Here is a 23849-nt window from a genome sequence, read left to right on the forward strand (position 1 = left end):
GTTCTCAATTTTTTAGAAAAAAATATCATTGACTTGTAACTTGTGTATTTGATGAACTCTAACAATAATTTTTTTTTTATAAAATTATTATAATTACTGATTAAAATTATTTGTGAAAAAAGTGTCACAATATAATATATTTCATTAATAAATATAATGTATAAAAGTAAAATTTATATTGAGTTATAATTCAATTAAATATAATTAATATTTGATCAACTTAAAAATAGAAACAGTAAAATATTAATTTCTTTTAAAAAATTTTATTTTGACGTGATTGAAAAATATTTAAAAAATATTTTATTATTTTAAAATTGTATTAATTAAATTATATTAACTATAAAAATTTAATAATTAAATAAATATTAATTAAATATATCAAATATCTTTCAATCATTTAGTCATGGTTAAGGTTATCAAAATCGCATTTCTAATCTAAAATTGGTTAAGGGCTGTAAAATCATATAAAATTGATTAATAAAATCATAAGAATTTACAATTTACTAAAAATATCTTTAAAAATATAATATATTTATAAAAAATACATATAAATTTTCATTTACATTTAAGTATAAAAAGTTCAAAAAAAAAGTTATAAAAAACTTTCCAATATATTTTTAAACTCTGTATTCAAATTATTTTAATTTTAAGTGAAATATTTTTTACCAAGTTATCAAAATGAGAATAATTAAATTATATATATATATATATATATATATATATATATATATATATATATATTTATAATTTCAAGTTTTCAACTCTGAAAATATGTAAATACAAATAATATAAATATTTGATAAATAATATACAAAAATTAGATTATATTTTTGATAATTGAAATATAACAAAAAGAATTATATTAAATTAAAATTAAATGACAGGGAAAATTGAATTGAAACATAAATATGTCAGCTAAAAAAAAATAAAAAAATTGAAACAGAAATACGGATGAATTAGATGTACTAAAATTTTAGTTGGGTTCTAGTCTGGAGAAAAAGACAGAAAGTTATTGGTTAACGCTAAACCAAACACTCTCGAACCGGGTTTGAAAATCGGAGTGCCATTTTCTTCGAAACGGCGTTTTCTATTACGCTCGCATCCAAACGCTCCGATTAGGTTTCCCAACGATCTCAGTTCCGCCACTTGGACTCGCACGCAGATAGATGACTTAAACCGTTACTTGCCTTGCTCCTTTCCCCAACTTCGCCACTTCAAACTACCCAAAAAAAAAACCCAGAGAGAGAGATCGAACCCTAATGGCGTCCAAGTTCGGCTTAGCTGGTGGTATACCGGAGCGGCGGGTCCGACAGATATGGGACGCCGTAGATTCTCGGCAGTTCAAGAACGCTCTGAAACTGTCCGCTGCTTTGCTTTCTAAATACCCTAATTCACCTTACGCTCTTGTAAGTAGATATGGTCACAGTGGATGATAAGTTTATATGTGTTATCTTTATCTCTTTAGATGATGATTTTCATTGTTTTCTTTGAAATGTTGGGTTTTTGCAGGCATTGAAAGCTTTAATCTTGGAAAGGATGGGTAAATCTGATGAAGCATTAGCCATTTGCTTAAATGCCAAGGAACTTTTATATAAGAATGAGTCTATGTTAATGGATGATCTCACTCTCAGTACTTTGCAGATTGTTTTCCAACGGCTTGATCACTGTCAGTATATCTTTTGAGAATTCGTTTAATGCATACTATTTCTAGGCATGTTTTAAAATTTTCTTTTTTGGTCTTTTTCTCCCTCTTATATGTAATCAGTGGAATTGGGTACTAGCTGTTATGAGTATGCTTGTAGTAAATTTCCAAATAATTTGGAATTAATGATGGGGCTTTTCAACTGTTATGTTCGAGAATATTCATTCGTCAAGCAGCAACAGGTTGGTGTTCTGGTTTTCTACCTCAAGTTTGTTGTTGCTAAGTTTTGCATTTCTTTTGAGTGGATTGTGGAACACTTATTACCACCTGTGGTTTTATCTATTTTGCAGACAGCCATCAAAATGTACAAGCTTGTTGGTGAAGAAAGGTTTTTGCTCTGGGCTGTTTGTAGTATCCAGCTACAGGTTCTTACAGCCTTCCCTGCTCAACCATTCTCTTTGTTTTTCCTATCGTGTTAACTATATCCTAATATTCCTTATATTTTTCCTCTCCTGTTAGCCATGCCTTCGTTCTTTGTTTGTGCTTTGATGCAAAAACTGAAATGCCAGTGAGGATGTTTATTACCCCAAAACTCCCCTTCCCCATAAAAATCAAACAAAAAGTATAAGGAGAACATGGAAAAGAATGTTAAGAGTAATACATTAGTCTTTGATGCATTTTTTGGCATTTATTTATTTAATTTTTACTTTTTAAAATATTGGTTGTCAAAACTTGCGTGTGTCTTGTGGAGTTTTGGCAGATTTAACTAATGAACCGAAGCCTGACAATTATGCTTTTTTGCCTTAACATTTATTAGTCTTGGTATGCTCCAACAAGTCTGAGCAGACAAGTCAGTGTACATTCCTCCCTGATAGGATGCCTTTAACTGAAGAAGCAAGATTTGGTCGATAATTGAATAAAAATGTTTTGAATAAGATATCGTATATAATTGAATAAAAATGTTTTGAATAAGATATCGTATATAATTGAATTAAATTGTTTTGAATAAGATATCTTATATAATTGAATAAAAATGTTTTGAATAAGATATCGTATATAATTGAATAAAAATGTTTTGAATAGTATATCTTTCAAATAAAACTATTTAAGAAATATTTTACATGCAGTTTGAATTGCTCCAAAAACCTGCAGTCTGCAAAGCCAAGATCGATTCTGTTGATGGTTGCGGCGGCTCAACAGTCCGATCTGGTTTCAGGTTTGAAACATTGCAATCCCTTATGTTAAAAGGATATGAAGACGAATGCTGGTGTATGAATCTGATGTATCGGGCCAAATACTTTCAAAACTCAAACTAGTATGATTTGCAGCTAAATACATTGTATTTGACGTGTATACTCAAGCAACAGTGATTAAGGCAGCTAGTGAAGGGACAATGTACTACTTCAATAAACAATTTTTTAGTGCTATGTGGAATTGTGGACTACTGCATTCTTCTTTTCAATGCTTGGGTACATTTAGAGCCTGAATTCTGGAGTTTCAGGATAGATTATCAGTTTTCCTCCTTTTTCCTGTTCATGAGATGTCAATTGAGGTCTTATTCAACCATGAATACGTCATCCCTGCACTTTATCCCCTTCATTTAAGCCAAATGGCTTTCTCTTTGACATCTGCATTGCGATGTATGTAGTGATGATGTACTTTGCGTTATCTAATTTTGTGTTGTACTAATATGAAGGGAGTTTTTCTTATTATTTTTTTGATGAATATACTACTTACCAGTCAACTGAGTTCTAGGTATCTTAATCTTAATATTCTTGTGTACTCTTTGATTTCGTGGTGCATTCTATTCGCTTTGATGTAGTTATACATTAATTTTTCATTTTTCAGCTATCTATATATCAATTTAGGTTGTTTATAGTTTACCATATTTGCATGATATTCTTTATCATTTCCAAATTTCCAATTATGTAATTTGTACAGATTTACTAGTTAGCTATCCTTTAATTGGACAATGAAAAAATTATTGTGTAAATAATTTAGCAAGTTAGTTTAAAGAATTCCATTTGAAAAGTGCATTCTTGGTAAGTTTATTTTGTAGTTAATGAGAGAAATTTTAAGCAATGTGAGTTGAATGTGCCAGTGGCTGGTAGAAGAAAATGGAAGATCCATCTAATGAGGTGGTAAAAAAAGGATTCGTAGATATTATTTTTATTGCTAATTTGCCTTGTATTCCTTCCTTATTCTTTTACCTGCCAAACATTGAATGCAATCAAATATGTTAGGATGTCTAAAGAATTATATAGTTGAAATTCACATTCTTGACCTTTCTTCATGTTTTTGAATATAAAAGCTGATGTTGTCGATGTGGTTATTAAATTTGGAAAGAGTGTTATTGTGTTAGTCAAATTACAATTTAATTCATTTTAATTCGAGCTTATATAAATAATTAGATTGTTTTACAAATCAAAATGACTAGTCAAGTTAATGTTGTAATCTGACCACTTATATTTACCTTTTTATATTTGTACTTTTTTGATGTGAGATTTATAATCCTAACACTTCCTACTCAAGTGCAACCACATGATTGTTATTTGATAATTAGTTTGTATTTTTAATCCTATATAGGCCTAATTATATAGTCATATGGGCAGTTGAAACCCACAACCCAGTTCGGGCACTGATACTATATTAAATTTGAAGAGAGTGTTGGTCAATTTACAATTTAATTTATTTTAATTCGAGCTAAATAGCTAATATAAGTAAGATTGTTTTATGCATCAAAATGACTTGCCAAGTTAATATTGCAATCTAACCACTTATATTTACCCTTTTATGTTTATACTTTTTCTGATGTGGGATTTATAATCCCAATAGTGGTGTTGCATTTTTTAATTGAAAAGGTTTGATGTGTTATCTGCGAATTCTTACAATCTAAGGATCTATTTGTTTTGTAAAAAAATATTTTCCTTGTTTTCCATTGTTTGGCAGTCACATAAAAAAAATTGAGAATGGGGAAAACATTTTCTTTGTCATGGAAAATGCTTCCTTTTCAAGGGAAAATGAGAATGGGAAGTCATTTTTCCCAACCATAGACCCCTTGCTTTTGTGTTGTATTGTTGTTTTTGGTTTGTTGTGGCCTTTTTTTTTTCACCTTGCCTTGGTTATTATCAGTTTTTCTTTTTTCTCACTTTGCTTTTATCTTTTGCCCTTTCTTTAGTACATAAGAAAATATTTTTATTTTATATATAGACTTTGTAAAAATATTAAAATAGTTTTTTTAATTATTTATGTCACACAATAATAATAACAATTATTATCTTCATCATCCTTTTTTAAAGCTAAAAATAACATTATTCATCATTCTTTATTATTCTTTATGGATAGTTGATGGTTCAATTTAATTTTGGTATAAATTTCATACAATATATTGATTTTATAAATAATACAGAAAATTGATTGTTATCAATGTGTACCAAATGTCAGAAAATATTTTCTAGCAGATTTCAATCTTACACAGCCAAACAGCAGAAAATAATTTGTTTTCCCAGAAAACATTGTTCATGGACAAGTTATTTTCAAGGAAAAGAAAGGAGCCTTATATTCTCTAGGTGATCTAGATTAGATTTCTAACGCAATTCTTTATTGCTTTTAGAAATAGTTTCAGTTCTGCAATTTTTCATTTTTGAATCTGAATCTTGAGTAAGTGATTTTTGTTTTTCCCCATTTGGATGCATGAATAATCTTGATATCTATCCATTGTTTTCATGAAATGGCACAGAAACTAATTATTTTTCTGTTAAAATTTTGCTTTCTTTACAGCTGTCTAAATAGACTGTAAAATATTTATCTGTTGATAATTATTCTTTCTGGTGAAATACATGTGTTTTCATACTTATTTTATTGGTATCACTTCTGGTAGGTGTTTTGTGGCAATGGAGGAGAGAAACTTTTACTCTTAGCCGAAGGCTTACTTAAGAAGCATGTTGCTTCCCATAGTTTGCATGAACCTGAAGGTTTCTTTCTTTCCCTCTTGTCATTTTTCTATTAGTTTTTAGTTTTTTTTTTTCTTTAATAATAGGCTGTTCTTGATTTCCTTACTAGAGGTTTATGATATCTTGTAGCTCTTATTGTATATATATCCATACTGGAACAGCAAGCAAAGTATGGTGATGCATTGGAAATTCTATCTGGGAAATTAGGATCACTTCTAATGATTGAAGTTGATAAGTTACGCATACAGGTACTTTCAAAAGCTTTGTTCTTTGATTTTAAAAGGATATGTTAATAGAAAAAGGAATCTTATTATGCATGAATTTTATATACTTTCTGAATTTGTCATTGATTTTGTTTCTGGGAAAGCATGGACAAGTTGCATCCTAAAAGAAGGATAATGTTGATATGCCATATCCGTGCCATGGGCTAGGCTCCACTCCGGAGGTATTGTCCCCGCGACTGGTGCCAACCCCAACCCATGGGGGTTTTGTCCTGAAAAGGCGCTTCTGGAGGAGAGAGGGGAGGGTAGTGCTTATAAGCGACCTAGCCCCTCGACTCCTAACCAATGTGGAAAGCTGGGCATCAACATAGCCCCCCCAATCGAGGGGCTTGGGAAGAGGGACATGGCCACGTTTTCATAGACGGTGCCAATATTGATGTGCCAGATCCGTGCCATGGGCTAGGCCCCGCTCCAGAGGTATTGTCCCAGCGACTAGTCTTTGGGTTTTAGCCTAAAAGGCGCCTCTGGGAGAGAGAGGGTAGACTAGTGCTTATAAGTGACCTAGCTCCTCGACTCCTAACCAATGTGGGATGCTAGGCATCAACATAGGCACCAGATTCGCTCCATGGGCTAGGGCCCACTCTAGAGTTATTATCCTTGCGACGGGTGCTAATAGCGACCCATAGGGGTTTAGTCTTGAAAAGGTGCCTCTGGGGAGAGAGGGGAGACTAGTGCTTATAAGCGACCTAGTCCCTCGACTCCTAACCAATGTGGGACGTTGGGTATCAACAGATAGAATTTGGAAAACATATTATGCGGTGTATGATTTAGGATGTGAAAATAGATGAAAACAGACTCAATATCAAGTTTGATTGTGTCAAGGAACCTCCAAGTGTATTATCATTAGGAATATAATATGAAGAGTTATTAGTGAAATTGAACTTTGCTAAAAACATGTATTGCCTTTTGTTGTATCTCTGTTATTTTTTAGGTGAGGATGGAATCGGCAGAATATGAAAGGATGACTCTTCTAGGATATCTTTGTTCTCTTTAGAGTTATTTTGTGGTTATCATTTTTTATTTTGGTTAGGTGTGGATATATGATAGGAGTGACACAGGGATTAAATGATGACTTTAGGATTAATTGCTCTTTGGGTACTTCCATGTTAACATACAAGGATTAACTGACTAAAATTGAATTTCTTTATCATATTAATTGAGGGAGCTAGCCCACCAACTGCACAAAGATTAAAGGATGACTTGAGGATTAATTGCTCATTTAGAGCATTTGGTGTGCTTCCATGTTAACATGAGGATTATCTGACTAAAATTGAATTTCTTTATCATATTAATTGAGGGAGCTAGCCCATGAACTGCACAATACACGACTCTGTCATCACTACAGTTATTAAAGAGGTGCGCTTGAGGTGTGAGGCGCAACAGCCGACAAGGAGAGTGCCTCGTAGCTGCGGAGGTAGGCAACCTCACCTAGGCGCACCAAGGCGCCAAGCGTGCCAATTGTAGACAGCCACTGACCGGAAGAATCTCCTACTCCTTCTCAGTTGGCTTAAAGAAGTTGTAGGCTGCTATGATGTGGATGTTTTTTATTGGTGCTTTACAAATATCTTTAATGATGAATAACATATTGCATATATTTCTATATGTGATTAATTTATGGTGCTTATATAATTTATTTTTAATGAGTTTGTTGCATTTTTGTGCCTTGCCTCACTCAGACATGCACCTTGCGTCTTTAATAACTATGGCCTTTTTTTGCAATATTTTTTTTTAAATGAGAGGAAAAGGTTATCATTAAAGGGGATCAAGGGTGTCCTCTTTAGAGTTTTTACAGAAAACTTCTTATAACATAGGCTACATACCATGTGCATGATAACATAAATTCATATGATTCTCCAAAACATATATGAGTTTAAAAGTTGGCCCCCACAAAATGTTGTTTATAAAATATAGGGACCATACACAGTTGTCAAAATTGCACTTGGGTTCCATGTGCAATTAGGCCCTTTTCATGCCTAGGCATCGAGGCATATGTGTTTTGGATGTGCTAAAATAGTCATCTATACAACCCCTGTTATTTGGAACTCACAACCAAATGCAGCATGTTGGAGCATGAAGGGATGGGATGCATACACTGCAACTGTATACTTAAATAGAGGGGAGACTGTGCCATCTGGATTTCCGATTTTTTTTTTCAATTCTTCTCTATTTGAACCCTAGAAAGAAGAAGTTCCATCTGGATTTTAAGGGTTTTATTTTTTCCCCTTTCTCATTTTGAAACTTGGAAAGGGGAGATGGGGCTGCTGCTTCCTAGTGATTAATGGGTTGTTTACCCTAGCGAATGAGATAAGAGGTTGCTGCCTTGCTGTTAATTTATATACAAGAATTTTTATTTTAAATGATTTTAAAATTTATTTCCTAAAAAATGTTTTATTATTCAATAAAACATCTCTGTAGATGTTTATGGTATAAATATATTGATATTTAATTTAATTTTAAGTTATTAATTGATTTATTTTATGAAATGTTTGAATCATAGTGTTGGCCAGTTCAGTCTGATTCTACAATAGAATTTGTGATTCCAAAACTGTTTCCAATTTCGTTATTTAAAACCGTGATCTTGTCATTATTAAATGATGAAAAATGGCCTTTCTACAGATGAATAACTCTTTGGAAGCAATGAAACCTATTTGATGTGTTCTTTTCTGTCCATATGCGTGCGACTCTATTTTGTTCCATCTTTGGTTTTTCACCATTTTGTCCATTTGATAGAACTTCATAATCGTTCAAATATTAAAATCTTTCTTGTCATTTTGGGCTTGATTTTATTTGAATGGAACTTCTTTCCTGTTATTCTTTGGTTTCCTTATCAACTTGTGCTCTTTGACTTTAAGTTGACAGGGGAGGCTGCTTGCTCAGTCAGGTGACTTTGCTGCAGGAGCCAACACATATCAGAAGATTTTAGAATTATGGTATGCTTATGGGCTAGCAGTTTTATGATTTATGAATTCAAATTTGAGATTTTTTCTCATCAATTGGAGGCTGCTAAGGTTCATGTAACATAGTGGCAATAGCATAAAGCAAGAAGCTACTTCATTTTCTATTAAGCTGTAACTTTTACCTACTGCCTTGTTGGCTTTGTTATATTTTCTCCGTTTCAGTGCCTTCTATTTATTTAAGATAATATGTTCATAGTTTGTTTTTTTTGTTCATTCTGTTTATATTTGGCCTTCACTTAATTGCTTTAAGGGCTGCCATATGATTACTACATGGGGGAGTGGAATGGGGATTGATAGCATTTCTGATTCCTCTGGATTTTGTTTTTCCTCTTCCTGAAGTTATCCAAGTATTTCTGCATATGCCCTTGTTTAATGATCAGGATGTTTCCCTTTCCTCCTGGAGGGTTGTTATGTGGGGTATTATAATCAAGTTATATGTGATGACCCAAAAGGACAACTTTATTTATTTATTTGGGGTTTATTTGGGTTTCAGTTGGTTGTTTAGTATGTTACACAGAGTGCTGCTATAAGCTAGCCATAATGTGTTCCTATGGAGAGATTTGACTTGTCCAGCCTATGACTAATTCAAACAGACTGCAATTGCATAATGAGAGACTTTCTTGAAAGCTTTATCGCTCTGTACATACACATGCACAGATATTACAAAGAAAAAGGCTTTTGAAAGTGAACTTTGTTGCTACCTTGCACTTCCAAAGTTGTGTTTCAAACACTGTTCATGTTCACTTAGTGGATGTTATAATTTGTGAGAACAACCAATAGTGAACCATATTTTGCACATCCTGGTAAGCCTTTTGAAATCGTTCAAAGATTCATTCTTGTACTCCTGGTGCATGCTTTCTCGTTTACATCATTTTAGTGGACTTTAGCTTTGAAACTATGGCTTCAAGAGTCCAGGTAACCATTCTGCTAGGCCAAGTTAGAATAAAGGAATCATGGTCATAAAATGAAGCCTGTTGACCTGATCTTGAATTGTGGCCTGGTGTGAAATTTGGCTGCTGTTCAAATGTGAGTTTTTTTTTTTTTTTTTTGAAACTATTCATGGCCCTATAGTTGTATGTAGCATTGGTCAATTCTAAAGTCTTCTTATATCAATAGTTCTTACAGTTAACTACAAAAATCCCCTTGACATTTGACTAAGTATATAATCTTTGTTTATTTATTTATATAAGTGAATTATATAGTTGTTGACTTTTTAAATTTTTTACATTTTGGTACCTTACCTTTTAAATGAAAAAAACCTGTGTCTGAATTTTATATGGAAATTGTTTTTTCAGTCCCTCACCAATCAAATTTGTAGGGATTAAAAGGTTGTTCCATTTAAAAACTCATGGACTAAAATGGTGTTCTATTGAAAAGCCTAAAGAGTAAATAGTATCATATTTTAACTCAAAGGACTAAAGTGTATTAAATTTGAAAAAATCGGTAAGCAGACATTTCTCTTCTAGAAAAGTAAGGACTTAAATGTACATATTTGTGAAATTTCAAATTTTTTTTGTTATCTATTTATTTTTTATTTTCCTTTATTTTTAACTGATTCTTATGCTGTGCTACAAACTTGACTCTTATTTTCTAGCTTATATTTTCTTTTTTGCTCATGGTAAATGAATATATTCTTCTGTTTCTCTGCATACTTAAATGGGCCTACTAGTATAGCCTCAAGTTCCCCCGGTACAAGACTTAGTTGAGAGTTAAGATGCTTACTTAAAGTTTGTACTTGAAATAAGTTTTGCCTCTTTTCATCCAGGAATTTGCTGTTTCTGATCATTATACTTTTGCCCATTTTTTCTGGCTGTTAATGTATTTTCATTCATCTGACAGCCCTGATGATTGGGAGTGTTTCCTACATTATCTAGGCTGCTTGCTGGAGGATGACAGCAGCTGGAGTAATGGAGTGAATGGTGATCCAGTTCACCCCCCTAAATTTGTGGAATGCACAGTCTCTCACTTGACAGATGAAGTGGTGTGTTTACAGTTTTTGTATTTCTTTGCTACTTTTCCATTTCCATTATCAGATACAATATTTTGATTAGTTTAATTTTGCTATGCAGTTGAATTCTCGTTTATCAAATGCATCAGCGTTTTTGCTAAAGTTCCAGGTGGATGCCAATAATTGTTTTCTAAGAGGTCCATATTTGGCAATTCTTGAAATTGAAAGGCGGCGACACTTATATGGAAAGAGCAACTATGATGATATAATGAAAGCTCTAATACAATATTTTTTCAAGTATGTTAAGTTGAATTGATGGCGTTAAAGAAATTTCTCTTCTCTAATAAATTTTTATTTATTGGTGGAATTGCATTTTGTTCATGCATCATCTATGGTCAGTGGCATTGTTGCTTTTCTACTTGTAGTAATATCAGTTTCTAAATTTTGGACAGGAAGAAAAAAAAAAGAACAAAAATTATTTTTCTTTGCAGTTATTTTGTTGTTGATTTCTATTCTTTAATGCAATTAGTTACTATCATTCTGTCATTTTTTAAAATTATTTTGGTTTCTTTTTTAGAACAATATTCATAATTATGCTGCATTAAGCTATATCATCTTAAAGGTTCTTCCATTTTCTGAACACAGGTTTGGTCACTTGGCCTGCTTCACTTCTGATGTTGAAATGTTTCTTCAAGTCCTAACTCCTGATAACAAGATGGAGTTTCTAGAGAAAGTAATGAAAGGCACCAACTCCCTTCCAACAATTCCAACTAAAGTTCTTGGGCTGTCAATAACTGCATTCAAAATTCAGCAGTTGATTGGAAACATAGACAAGGTCCCTGTTGTTGGTGCGTTTCTGCTTTTTATGTACTTGAGTGAATGCATACATGCATACATGCATTCACTCACTAGTACTTGTTTAATTTGTTTCAGTTGGTATAAGTTTTCATGTGTCACCTCATCATCATCATCTAATCTTTAATTTGGTTTACTTTCTTGGCTAATTTTCTTAACTGTAGTGAATTTTATTTGTGGTGATTGAATATCATTTTAAATTGTATGAGATTAACTTAAGTGTTCAAACCCAGAACACGAGGCCTTAGCTGGACAAATGGTGGAGATGTATTGGAAAAGTCTTCCACTATCAAAGGGACTGGATCCACAAGAAAGTATGCATGGAGAAGAGCTGCTATCTATGACGTGCAGTGTGCTGGTTCAGGTAATCTCAATTGATGTGGTGGGTGAAGGTTTAAATTCAATGTAGATGTTTGTGGCTTGCATGTTTGAGAACATCTTCATGGATTGACTAATGGTCTATTAATGAGTTTTGGAGCCTACTTGCTAGGGCATTTGTTCTTTCAGTCTATTACATGTTCCTTGTTTTAAATCATTTTGATTATTTAACATTTCATCCTGATAAGTTTTAACATGTATTCTAAGCTTGTATCTTTTAATTTTAATTTTGTAAAAAATGAAAAACAAAAAAAATTCTCTTGTTCTTTTGTCATGATCCTCCTTGTTTTGAGGATTTCAAATGCAGCTCGACCTTTGAAATTGTGAAACATCATCCCAAATGTGTCCAACTTTTTTTTTTTTTTTAACAAACCTACCTTTAATTCTGTTTTTTGATTAATCCATAGCCATCCATGACAATTTAACCCACCATTATCCTTAGCCATATGACTAGATTGAATGGTTTGTTTGCTCACTGTTTTTTCCTCGCCTTATGTTACATTGCTTCTTTTGTTTATTTATTTATCTCCTTGTCGTTAGTTGTACTGGAGGACAAGACATCTGGGCTACTTCCTGGAGGCGATTATGGTTTTGGAGTTTGGGTTGACTATCCGACGGTAAGTGAAATGTTTTCTTCGCTGTTGCTTGCTATTGTGTCAGTATTTTTTGGAATGTTAACTGTGAACTTAGCAGTTTTAAAGCATTGTGATGGAGCTATTCTTGTGGGCGATGTTTTGTCAGTTGCCTTATGGTAGTTTACAGCCTGTTTGGAACTAGTTATGTGTACTAGAATTTAATTTAATTTAGTTCAATTCAATTGAATTCTATTATTGTTTGGAATAAATGAAAAATGAATTGAACATGAATATATACCCTTATTTAATAGAAGACAAAGTTGCTTTAAGGGTGCATTGAATTTTAAAAGTAGACCCTACTACTGCTGAACCAACTGAAATGTATTCTTGAAATATCATACCTATTTTGGTGTGATTTCCAATCCCTACAAAATGCCACTTGTTTAACCCCTTATCTTGAGAATTGAATTCTATTGCTTAAGTGGTTTTCAAACGTGACACTGGTAAAATTGAACTAAATTCTAGCATGTTAAAGCCTTCTAGAAATTATTCATATTTTTGGATCTAATATTGTATAGTTTTCATATTTGGCAGATATGTATGGCAGTACAAGATCTTATTGCTGCACTTGTATTCACACTTGGGTGCCCTTTCATTAGCTTATGAATGGTAAGTTAATTTAATATGCATTTACAATGTTAATTGATCAGATGGTATTGTTTGTTACTCTTTGATGCCAATTGCATTCTGATATTTTTCTACTTTCTGACTTAGCCTTTGTGACAAGTATTTTTCACTCTCTCTAAGCAGCTCTTTGAATCTCTTTTCTGTTTAGGTATAAATCTCTAGACGTGAAGAATATATTGATGGAAACCGTTTCACACCATATTTTGCCCCATATGTTGCTATCACCTCTTTGGGTTGATTTGAGCAATCTACTGAAAGATTATCTCAGATTTATGGATGACCACTTCAGGGAATCTGCAGACCTTACATTTCTTGCCTATCGCCATAGAAATTACTCAAAGGTACGTGAAATATTTCTCAGTGCTGTTTGTGTTACATGATCCTTCAATGTATAATTAATTGTATATAACTATTTCTTCTATAACTTAATTTTCACTGTCTCATGTTGGATGATTACTGTTCATTTCTTTGTTCACCTTTTTCCTCTCAAATATTTTGTGCTTTGCTCTATAAGGGAGTGGTTATATCTTGTGAGAATGAGAATACATTAAGCTGCTTGTGACTCTGTCACCAAAAAAATTGTGTTGTATTGTCTATCAGGTAATTGAGTTTGTTCAGTTTAAAGAACAATTGCAACGGTCTAATCAGTATTTAGTCGCGAGGGTTGAATCACCAATTCTACAGCTAAAGCAGAGAGCTGATAGCATTGAAGAAGAAGAGGTTTCTATCTTTTTTCTTCTATCAAGAAATGCCTATGCTTTTATGTGTTTGATGACAGATATGATATGTTCTCTTTCAGGGTGTTCTTGAAAGCTTGAATTGTGGAATTCATTTTGTTGAGCTTTCTAATGAGATCACATCCAAAACTTTGACCTTCAATGAAGATTTTCAGTCACGGCCTTGGTGGACACCAGTTCCAGGGAAAAATTATCTTTTAGGTTAGCATAAAATTCGCCTTGTTTCCAATTTCAATTTAATTACAACTCCTAGGTGAGGGAAAGTCTTGGGAACAAAATGTACTGTACTGTGACATGTCTAGGGAGAATCTTATGATGCTGTCTCTTAGAGTTTTATTAATGGGGTAGTAACGCTCTGTGTCTAAACTTTTTGGGATTTTCTTTTGAGTGTCTGAACCCTTTAATTCATTAATTTTTTGGTGGTATAAATCTGGTGTCTCAATGGAACAAAAATCTGCAATTATGTGATTTTGCACTTCTCCGGTGATTGAAAATGGCAATATGGATTGAATAATATAAAATTTGTCTTTGTTTGCTATATAAATAGACATGACTATTTTAATTAAAAAATAAAATTGTGTTTTCACATAATACCAATAATGATGACTAGTTCGTTTGCTCTTGCTCTATCTCTCTCTCTCAAATACTAAATCCCTTTTTATCTTTAGTTGCATAAATGATTTCTTAAAGAAACAATTTTATCTTCAATTTAAATCACTAAAAGAAATAAAAAGATTTGAGATTCTCACAGAGAGAGAGAGAGAGAGTTTGGAAAAGGGCAGAACAGAAGAAAGTTTGTGTCGTGCAGGCACATATTTCATTTTTTGAACTAAAATAAATTTATATATTGACATGGCAGGTGAAGCCTAATTATATAATATTTTAATCAATTTGGGAACTTTTGGTCATTGGAGAAGTGCAAATGCACTTGATTGCAAATTTTTTTCTCCATTCATACACTTGCACAAAATTAAAATGTCTCTATCCCTTCTTAATTCCATTAGGTTCAACTATTAGAAATAAAAGGAGTTGGCCATTCTTGATACCTAGTAACTAGTGAGTTTTAGTTGTTAGTAAAACATTGTTGGGTGTTGTTAGTTTGTCTAATTAACACACACAGACACACACACACACACACACACACACACACACACACACACACACACACACACACACACACGCACTTCCCTCCTTAATTTGTTGTACAATCGAACAAGTCTGGAAAACTTAATTAATAAGTTATAATTTTCTATATATGTAATAAATAATTATTCTTTGCCTATAAATATGTCATGATGCATTACTTGCATAATTTTGTAACACTTCTTATACATGTGATTTAACAATTTGAATATGCCATAAAATTATTTTTAAGAGAGATAATATTGTCATTAGTAAATTCTAGAAAGATCATATTTTTCTTTTGAAGATCCATTAAATTGACAATGTATGAACTTTTCCTTGTTGTAAAGTTCTTATTGCATTTTGTCCCGAGTCTTATAACTTGGTAGCTTACAATTATATTCAGAAGCATTGGATTTTTAGTGGATGGGGGCTTTCATTGTTGATTTCTCTTCAATTTTAACAACTGTATTTCTCTTTTCAAGGTCCATTTGAAGGAATCTCATATTGTCCTAAAGAAAACTTGGTAAGGAACTTTTCTTCAATAGGCTTTCTTCGCTTTTTTAATGTCCTTTACATTACTTTTTCCTTTGATGCATTAATCATAATATAGACAAAAGAAAGGGAAGAAAATGTACGGAGGGTTATTGAAAGGAAATCTCTTCTCCCTCGGATGATCTATTTGTCTATTCAAAGTGCTTCAGTATCACTTAAGGAGAATGCTGAAGTCAATGGCTCTATGTCTGAGCCCAAAATCTCATCAGAGTTGAAGTTTTTGCTTGAGCGTTATGCAAAGATGTTGGGATCGTCTTTAACTGATGCAATAGAAGTGGTTATGGGAGTTTCTACTGGCCTTAAGTCATCTGAGGTATAACCAGGCAGCCCTTTTTATTTTTTTATTTTTGCTAAAATTCCCTGTAAATAATGCATTATGATGTGGTGGTTGATAATACTGCATGATACTGTTTTTATGATTTATCTATGTGCATGCAAACAAATGAGATTGCTACTGTCTAGCATTGTTATTGATATAGAAGTATTTCTAAATTTGGAGCACTGCTTAGCATTTTGTCCTGATAATTTCTTGTGATGTGCCCCATGTTGATGTATGAAAAATAGAATGTGTTCCTATGAGAAGTATCATTTCAAAAATTGAGTGGTGAAATTGGATAAGTTTGATATTCTTTTTTTTTTCTTTATTTTTTCTTGGTTAATATTAGTAATGTAAGATCTGACCAACTTCAAAGCAAACCAACCTCATTTCTTTACCATTTGTGCCAACTGCCGAGACCCTGGGACCAGAAATTTGATTGTTTAGTTACCTTGCATTTTCCTAAGACTTGGGTTCAGGGAAAAATGGTCTTCATAGTCAATATACACCTGTACACTATCTGGTGCTCAGCAGGCAAAACTCTTGATTTACTTCTCTTTGTTTGTCCTTGCTTGCTATTGAAATGCACTCGCTTAAGTGGTGTGGAGTGCAGATAACTGGAGTATGCTGGCTTTGCTATTAGAAAATTGTTAATTCTGCAGTTCAATATAAACATTTGGATCACCTTTGTGTAAATTAATTCTTGCATTTTACACAGGCTTTTGGATCAGACACAGTTGACTGGCTTAACTTTGCTGTTTTTTTGAATGCGTGGAACTTGAATTCCCATGAGCTCTCACAGCCGGGTGGAGATCAGTGTGGGCATACATGGCACAATGTGGATACTTTGTTGGATAAGCATATTTCAGAGAAAGCCAGATCCATGGAGTCTCTTATTTGCTTCCCAGGGGGTGATCTTCCGACTTTAGTGCAATTGGTTACGGAGCCATTAGCTTGGCATGGTCTTGTACTCCAATCCTGTGTACGATCATCTCTTCCATCCGGAAAGAAGAAGAAGAAAGGTGGACCTGCAGAGCACTCCACCTCTCAACTATCTAGTACAATCCGAGATTCAATCGATTCTTCTTGTTCTATAGTTGAAGAAGTTGCAAAGTGGATAAGAGACCAGATTAAAAGACCAGAGGATGAGGTTGTGGAAATTATACTGTCCTCTCTTAGGAAAAAGGGACAGGGTGAAGGGCCTGGGCTGGTTTTCCGAATTCTGGAAAGCTTTATGTCATCCATAGATGAGGTTGAACTTGGTAGCCGGATCTCCCAAGCAGTAAAGTCGTGGAGCCATGTGGATGTTGCAAGGAAGATAGTGACTGGTAGTTCTACAGTATTGTCTGAATTTCTTCGTATTTGCGAGTCAAAAATCAAGTCATTGCAGGCATTGAAACGCCAGATGGCTCAAGTCTGATTAGTATATTGGTGGTGAATCAGATTTTCGTGTATTTGGCCTAATTATTCGGGCACTTCACTTCAACTTTGTTGCTGGTGCGTTTCTGTTGTCATATTTGAACTCGAGATCTCCTGGTGCTCCTTTAGGGAAAATTTTTGTGCTAGGTTTTCTGATTGTAATAGTGTAAACAGAAAAATTTTCCTTTTGATATTATTTTGAATACTCTTTTAAATGCACATATTTGTAACACTATTCTTCGAGTGATTTTGTGGCAATGCATTATTTGTTTCCTTGGAGGAACCATATAGGGTTCATCAACTCAAACTCTGGCATATCTGATTAGGCGTTTAGTCTAGTTGAGTTGAATCAATTGGACTAAAAAACTTGAGGCTGAAAACTCGACCGATGTTTTTGTTGTTTTGGTTGAGCTCAACTCGGCTGAATATTTAAGATGCTTGAATTTGGTTTAAGTAAAAATTTTATTAATTTCAAGTTAAAATTTGAATAAGCTTGAGTTTGAACTTGAATCACATATAGTTTTGATAAGAACTTTAAAGTTTATTGGTTTGAATTGATATTTTTATCAGATATTATAATTAAAATTTTATAAAACGTTAAATACAGGTTAAACTCATAAGTTATTTGTAGGAGGGGGGTGAGGCGAAATATCATCCATTAAAATTATATAAAATGCACCAGTAATGCTCAAGAAAGATGGTGGAGTCACAATGGTCTCACTTAAGTACCACATTCTTAGACAACATTTCCTAGACATGCACTTCATAAAATCCTAATAGAATCAAACCACTGGTAATTACCGTCTTCCCATAATACTACCACAGTATTAAGGATTTATGCCACGAAGACATAGATAGACAGGAGTAGCCACCCGGGTAATAACCGGGACATATTCGGTGTTTCTTTCGAGGGTCATGGATGGCAACTTACTCTTTGCAGAGTTTTCACAACCGTCATTACCATAGCCTAATGTCTAGGTTCGGGATAGTGGGTACGTAAGGGGAAGGTGTTAGGCACCCCTTACGCCTGGTCTAACCTCGTTAATTCGAGTGCCAGTCCTCTACTAATGTTTCTAGAAGTATTGTTTATTATTCCTTTATTAAACTTTATCCTAAAAATGCAATTCTAATCCTATACACGCAAGTAATTCACAAAAGGATTGTTGTTTACACACAATTTTCATGCACAAGTAATTCCTATCTATGGGGTTGCTAATTATTTAAATGATATTTACTAGATGACTAAAATTAATTTATTATTGAGAATTTAATTTACAAACAAATTCAATTTCAAATAACCCTATGTTTCTATTTAACCTAATTAATTAATTTTTACCAAGTTACCGTAAGGATAATTGAACTAAGTTAATTATGTACATGTATAATTTATTCTAATATCACATAAGGCCCAAACAATCACAACCTAATAAAGATTTCTAACATGTAAATTTATTTTACAATTACCAAGTATTAAATTAAATTTATTTACATGCCAATGTTAGTTTAATTTACAAACAAGATTAATTTTAATTTAAAAAGTATTTATTTAAATTAATTACATGTAAAAGTCAGTTAAATTAAAAACAAAGTTAATTTTATTTTACCAAATAAAAGTTTTATTATAACTACAATTTCATGCCAATGGTTATTCGATAAGTTTAGAGTTACTTACCTGTTGGTAAATGCAGTTGCCATTGGGGCAAGCTACCCTTAAAAAAGGGTCTTCTCTTCTAGTATGGCAATGATATCCCTGACTTACTCCCGTTTAGCTCCATATAAGCTCTGCGCAAATGCCCTCTTTGGTACTTACCTTAGGGCTACTTACCAATTTTTGTTTGTAATAAAAAATAAAGAAAATAAAGAAAAATAATAAAAGTACAAGAGACAGAAACTAAACATGTGCAGAGTTGTGTATCCCCTCAAATTAAACATGATTACATGATCTATATGAACATATAAAATAAATTGAAGACAAAGAGCATAGAATTAAAATATTATGTGGCATAGATTTTGAAAAGAAAACAATAAAAACTGACCTTCCAGAAATCTTGTATGAAAATCTTCTTGAAGAAAAGAAAAAATAAGGAAGAACTCAAAGAGTGTTGAATATCTCTAAATTTCTTATAGCTCTGAATTTTCTCTTCCTCTTTCCTCCCATCATCCCCTCTTCCCTTCTCTAGTAGGGTATTTATAGGGTTTTGGGAGAGAGGTGTGATAGGGTTTGAAGTCTTATGGTGATAAAGTTTTAGATGACTTAAACAACTACGATTGCAAAATTCGAATCAGACTGAGATATAGGTGAGGTGTTTCAACCAATAGGAAGACAGGAAAAAATAGAAGGCACCAATAGGGAGTGAGAAAGAGGTGTGGTAGGGTTTGGACTCTTAGGGTGATAAAGTTTAGATGACTTAAATAACTACGATTGCAGAATTCGAATAAGACTGAGATATGGGTGAGGTGTTTCAACCAATAGGAAGACAGAAAAAAATGGAAGGCACCAATAGGGAGTGAGGAAGAGAGTGGGGCCAAGGAGGAGAGAGATATTTTGTTATTTTAATTTTTATAAAATAATTAAATGGGTCCCATTTAAAATTTCTAACTAGGCTTTCTTAGGCCCATGGAACCCAATTAAACTTAGTTAGATTCCTTTAAGAACTACCCATATTAAATTTAAACAAAATAAAATTTTATTTAAATTTAATTAAATTAATTTCTCCAAAACTTTATTATTATTTTTATTTTTTCAAGATCATGCCACGGAATTAATAATTCAGCTCTATGCCTCCAATTACATCTTACAGTCATATAATTTTTCATCATCGGGTTTCTCACGGCCTCAATGCACATACTCATAAAAAAATAAGGGTCTACAGTTTGCCCCCCACTTTGGCGAAAGTTGAAATCAATGCGAAAGCATTGCTCAAGTTTCGTCAAAGTGAAACTCAAATTTCTAATAACTATGAAACATTGGCTATGAGGATCAAGTATATCTTGCTCGGTCGACATACTCTATGTTATGAGACTAGCTACGGTCTCATAACAGTAATAACTGTGTCATGTGAAAAATGAGTGTATCTTGCTCTGTCGATACACTCTGCGTCATGAGACTAGCTACGGTCTCATAACAGTGATAACTATGTCATGTGAGAATTGAGTGCATCTTGCTCTGTCGATAGACTCTGTGTCATGAGACTAGCTACGGTCTCACGACAATGGCAACTGTGTGATTTGAAATGTTGTGGATTCGTATTTAGGACCGCAGTCCTAAACTACCTACGTATCCCCCTCGCTATCATGAGAAAGAATCAGACCCACTCGTAGTTCGACACTTGAAACTGTGGTGATGCATGTTCTTCTACGCCTTACACACCTACAGGTGGCATGTTAATGCGTATTCTTCTATGCCTTATATAACTATGCCATGTGCCCTAAACAACATCTAAGGACTTACCAAAAAACATCTGTCATGAAATGTTGTGGGTTCGTATGTAGGACCGCAGTCCTAAACTACCTACGTATCCCCCTCGCTATCCTGAGGAAGAATCAGACCCCTTCGTAGTTCGACACTTGAAACTGTGGTGATGCATGTTCTTCTACGCCTTACACACCTACTGGTGACATGTTGATGCATGTTCTTTTACGCCCTACACAACTATGCCATATGCCGTAAACAACATTTAAGGACTTACCAAAAAATATCTGTCATGAAATGTTGTGGGTTCATATTTAGGACCGCGATCCTAAATTACCTACGTATCCCCCTCGCTATCCTGAGAAAGAATCAGACCCCCTCGTAGTTCGACAATTGAAACTGTGGTGATGCATGTTATTCTATGCCTCACACACCTACAGGTGATATGTTGATGCATGTTCTTCTATGCCTTACACAACTATGTCATGCGCCCTAAACAACGTCTAAGGACTTACCAAAAAATATCTAATTCATGATTTGAAAAAATTAGAATGATTGGGTCTCAAAATTCTCTTTGATTTTTATGCTTCCTGTATGCTACTTCCTATCATGGGCATGCTGATTTTGTTAAAGATTCTAAAAAAATTTAGTCCTCTAGGGGACCTCTTTTTGCAAAAACTTTCTTATAACCTCAAAATTTTTGAGAAAAACTGTTCACCAAAAAAGACTTCCTTAAAGTCACAATACAATTTCCCTCTAATTTTTCTTTTTCTTCTCTCCCCCCATGATTTCTGCCTTGACTCATTTCTCTTCCATGAACTCAATTCTTTGTGCCCTAACTTTTGCCTGAAATGCTCTTTCGAGTTTTCATTTCAGCGGGCTTGCTCTAACTTTTGCCTAAGCGGCCCTTTCGGGTTTTCCACTTAGCGAGCTTTCTTTTTTCTTTTCTTTTTCTTATTCTTTTTCTCTCTCTCTCTCTCTTTTTTTTTTTTTTTTTGAAATTAGACAATCACCAGAATATTCATATCAAGCACCTATTCTATCATGCTCACAAGACAATAGGTTAAATCAAAACAATGCAGTTCAATTACTTAATCTTTTGATGTATCCCTCAAGACACAAACATTCACAATCATAATTAAATAAAACCTATTCCTGGTTAATGAAATAAAAACTTCTTTATTTATTCAGGTACACCATTACTCCCTCTTACATTTAGTTTTGCTAAATTTATAACCTTTCAAAGTTAGAAATAAGCTTTGTAACCTGCCGAATGGCCTTTTCAGGTTTTCCATCCAGATCTTCTCTCATCTCTCCTTTTGCCTAGACTGCCTTTTGTAGGTTTTCAATCTAGCATTTTTTCTTTTCTTTTCTTTTTTTCTTTGACCCTTACTTTTGCCTAGACCGCCTTTTGCAGGTTTTCAGCCTAGCGGGCCTATCTCACACAAAGTACCATTTAAGCCTATCTAAATTGACTGGTTCTTGAAATTTATTCCCATCCAGGTCTAATATTCTTATAGTAGCAAGATCCTTTTGACTATGTATGGACCATCCTAGCTTGGGTTAAACTTTTCTCTTAAATCAAAAGGGGTGGGCCTAGCTTATTTCAAAACCATGTCTCTCTCTTTGATCTTTCTTGGATTCACCTTCTTATTAAAGGCTCTAGCTATCTTCCTCTGATAAGCCTGCATATGACACAAGGCTCACATTCTCTTTTAATCAAAGTTAGTTCTTCATATCTCTTCTAAGCCCACTCATTTTTTAGGATCTTAGCTTCTAGCATCACTCTTAAGGATTTGACCTCTTGCTTAATGGATAGCACTACTTTAGTCCCATACACTAAAGAGAATGGGGTTGCCCTCGTGGATGTCCTTGTAGTACTACAATAACCTTAAAGAACATAAAGGAGTTTTTCAGGCCAATCCTTATATGTTTCGAACATTTTTTTTTTCAACTAGAACCTTTCCATTCATATGGGGACCACACATTCCTGCATGTATTTCTTTCATTATTTGCTCAGTCTATTTTTTTATCACACATAAGAGTTTGTAGAATTGCCCCCCAGCTACAGTAAGTTGAGTGGCTAATCTATGAATTGTTGCTCTATCTCTTTTGTAGGCTTATTGCTAGTATTTTCTCACTTTCAGATACCTCCTTATGTCTTGATATCATTTTCCTTCTCCCTCTAGGTCCACATGTGCTACTATTAATCCTTCATAGCATGAAATTTTAGTCCTCATTAGGATAACTAGCTACGTCAACTTTTGATCATTCTTTTCCTATGGGGACACTAGCTTGGCTTGGGAATCAGCCATCTAATTTTAAGCTTGAGGCATGTGCTTCTTAGTACTTTGTTAACAAGGCTATAAATTTATCTCTTTCTTCTTGGGTTAAATCTTCAGCTAACTTAATGTCTTTAGGATTATTTGGAGTACCCAAATTAATAGAGATTGATTTTGATGCATTAATAGAAATAAATTCTAAATGATTATGAATGCCATGCATACGCCTATTAGAATAAATATCAAACAAGTAAGCAAAAGGACTGGTCATGTTATTGATCTTTGCCTCAAAATCTTTATCAAGTACATCAGAATTGAAAACATCAGTATCACTACTGTGAGCATTACAAAAGACAGACTCAAACTTAGGGGTGTAACTTTGGGTGGTTGGCTTTCCATGCAGTCCTTAAATTAATGGTGCTGATTTTCTGCTTTGGCTCTTTCACATGTGGTAACCCTTAATCATATGTTCAGGTAATTGCCCCCTCTTTCAGGGACTTAGGAGGCTTTGGTTCTTCTTTCTCTTCAGTTGGCTCATAGCCCAAACCATAACTCGTCATCTGCCCCTTCATCTCAAGAAAAGTCACCAGGCCATCTATACTTTTTCCTAGACCCATGCTAGAAAAAAACTTCATCCCTTTCTTCATAGTAGCCCCTTTTAGATCCATCTAGTTTTCATAGATCCCAATAACTTGAAAATCAGACACTAGTGGAACTGAACCATCTAGTT

General features: G+C 33.7%; 1 protein-coding gene across 2 annotated transcripts; it reads left to right on the forward strand.

Moving 5' to 3' along the window:
- Positions 1 to 998: 998 nt before the first annotated feature.
- LOC110657675 (N-terminal acetyltransferase B complex auxiliary subunit NAA25) lies at positions 999 to 17726 on the forward strand. Of its 2 annotated transcripts, XM_058138787.1 has the most exons (19): positions 999 to 1406; positions 1510 to 1666; positions 1766 to 1884; positions 1993 to 2067; positions 5523 to 5616; positions 5725 to 5843; positions 8736 to 8806; positions 10673 to 10814; positions 10903 to 11078; positions 11427 to 11629; positions 11870 to 12000; positions 12555 to 12631; positions 13184 to 13258; positions 13425 to 13617; positions 13877 to 13996; positions 14076 to 14214; positions 15621 to 15661; positions 15749 to 16003; positions 16725 to 17726. In XM_058138787.1, the coding sequence occupies exons 1-19, from the start codon at positions 1260 to 1262 to the stop codon at positions 17424 to 17426; spliced, it is 3036 nt and encodes a 1011-aa protein (XP_057994770.1). In that variant the 5' UTR covers positions 999 to 1259; the 3' UTR covers positions 17427 to 17726. The 2 variants fall into 2 exon arrangements, with proteins under 2 accessions (XP_057994770.1, XP_021670685.2); XM_021814993.2 differs by lacking the exons at positions 999 to 1406; positions 1510 to 1666; positions 1766 to 1884 and having other exon boundaries at positions 1990 to 2067; positions 5757 to 5843.
- The last annotated feature ends 6123 nt before the right edge of the window (positions 17727 to 23849 follow it).

This window comes from Hevea brasiliensis, chromosome 16, assembly GCF_030052815.1.
Source record: "Hevea brasiliensis isolate MT/VB/25A 57/8 chromosome 16, ASM3005281v1, whole genome shotgun sequence".
Lineage (NCBI taxonomy): Eukaryota > Viridiplantae > Streptophyta > Magnoliopsida > Malpighiales > Euphorbiaceae > Hevea > Hevea brasiliensis.

What these genes read in the sequence shown, in the direction of transcription:
- LOC110657675 (XM_058138787.1), top strand. Translation starts at nt 1,260, where the DNA reads ATGGCGTCCAAGTTCGGCTTAGCTGGTGGTATACCGGAGCGGCGGGTC. An exon ending in TAGTTTGCATGAACCTGAAG is followed by an intron (nt 5,617 to 5,724) that starts GTTTCTTTCTTT and finishes GATATCTTGTAG; the next exon opens with CTCTTATTGTATATATATCC. An exon ending in CTAATACAATATTTTTTCAA is followed by an intron (nt 11,079 to 11,426) that starts GTATGTTAAGTT and finishes TTCTGAACACAG; the next exon opens with GTTTGGTCACTTGGCCTGCT.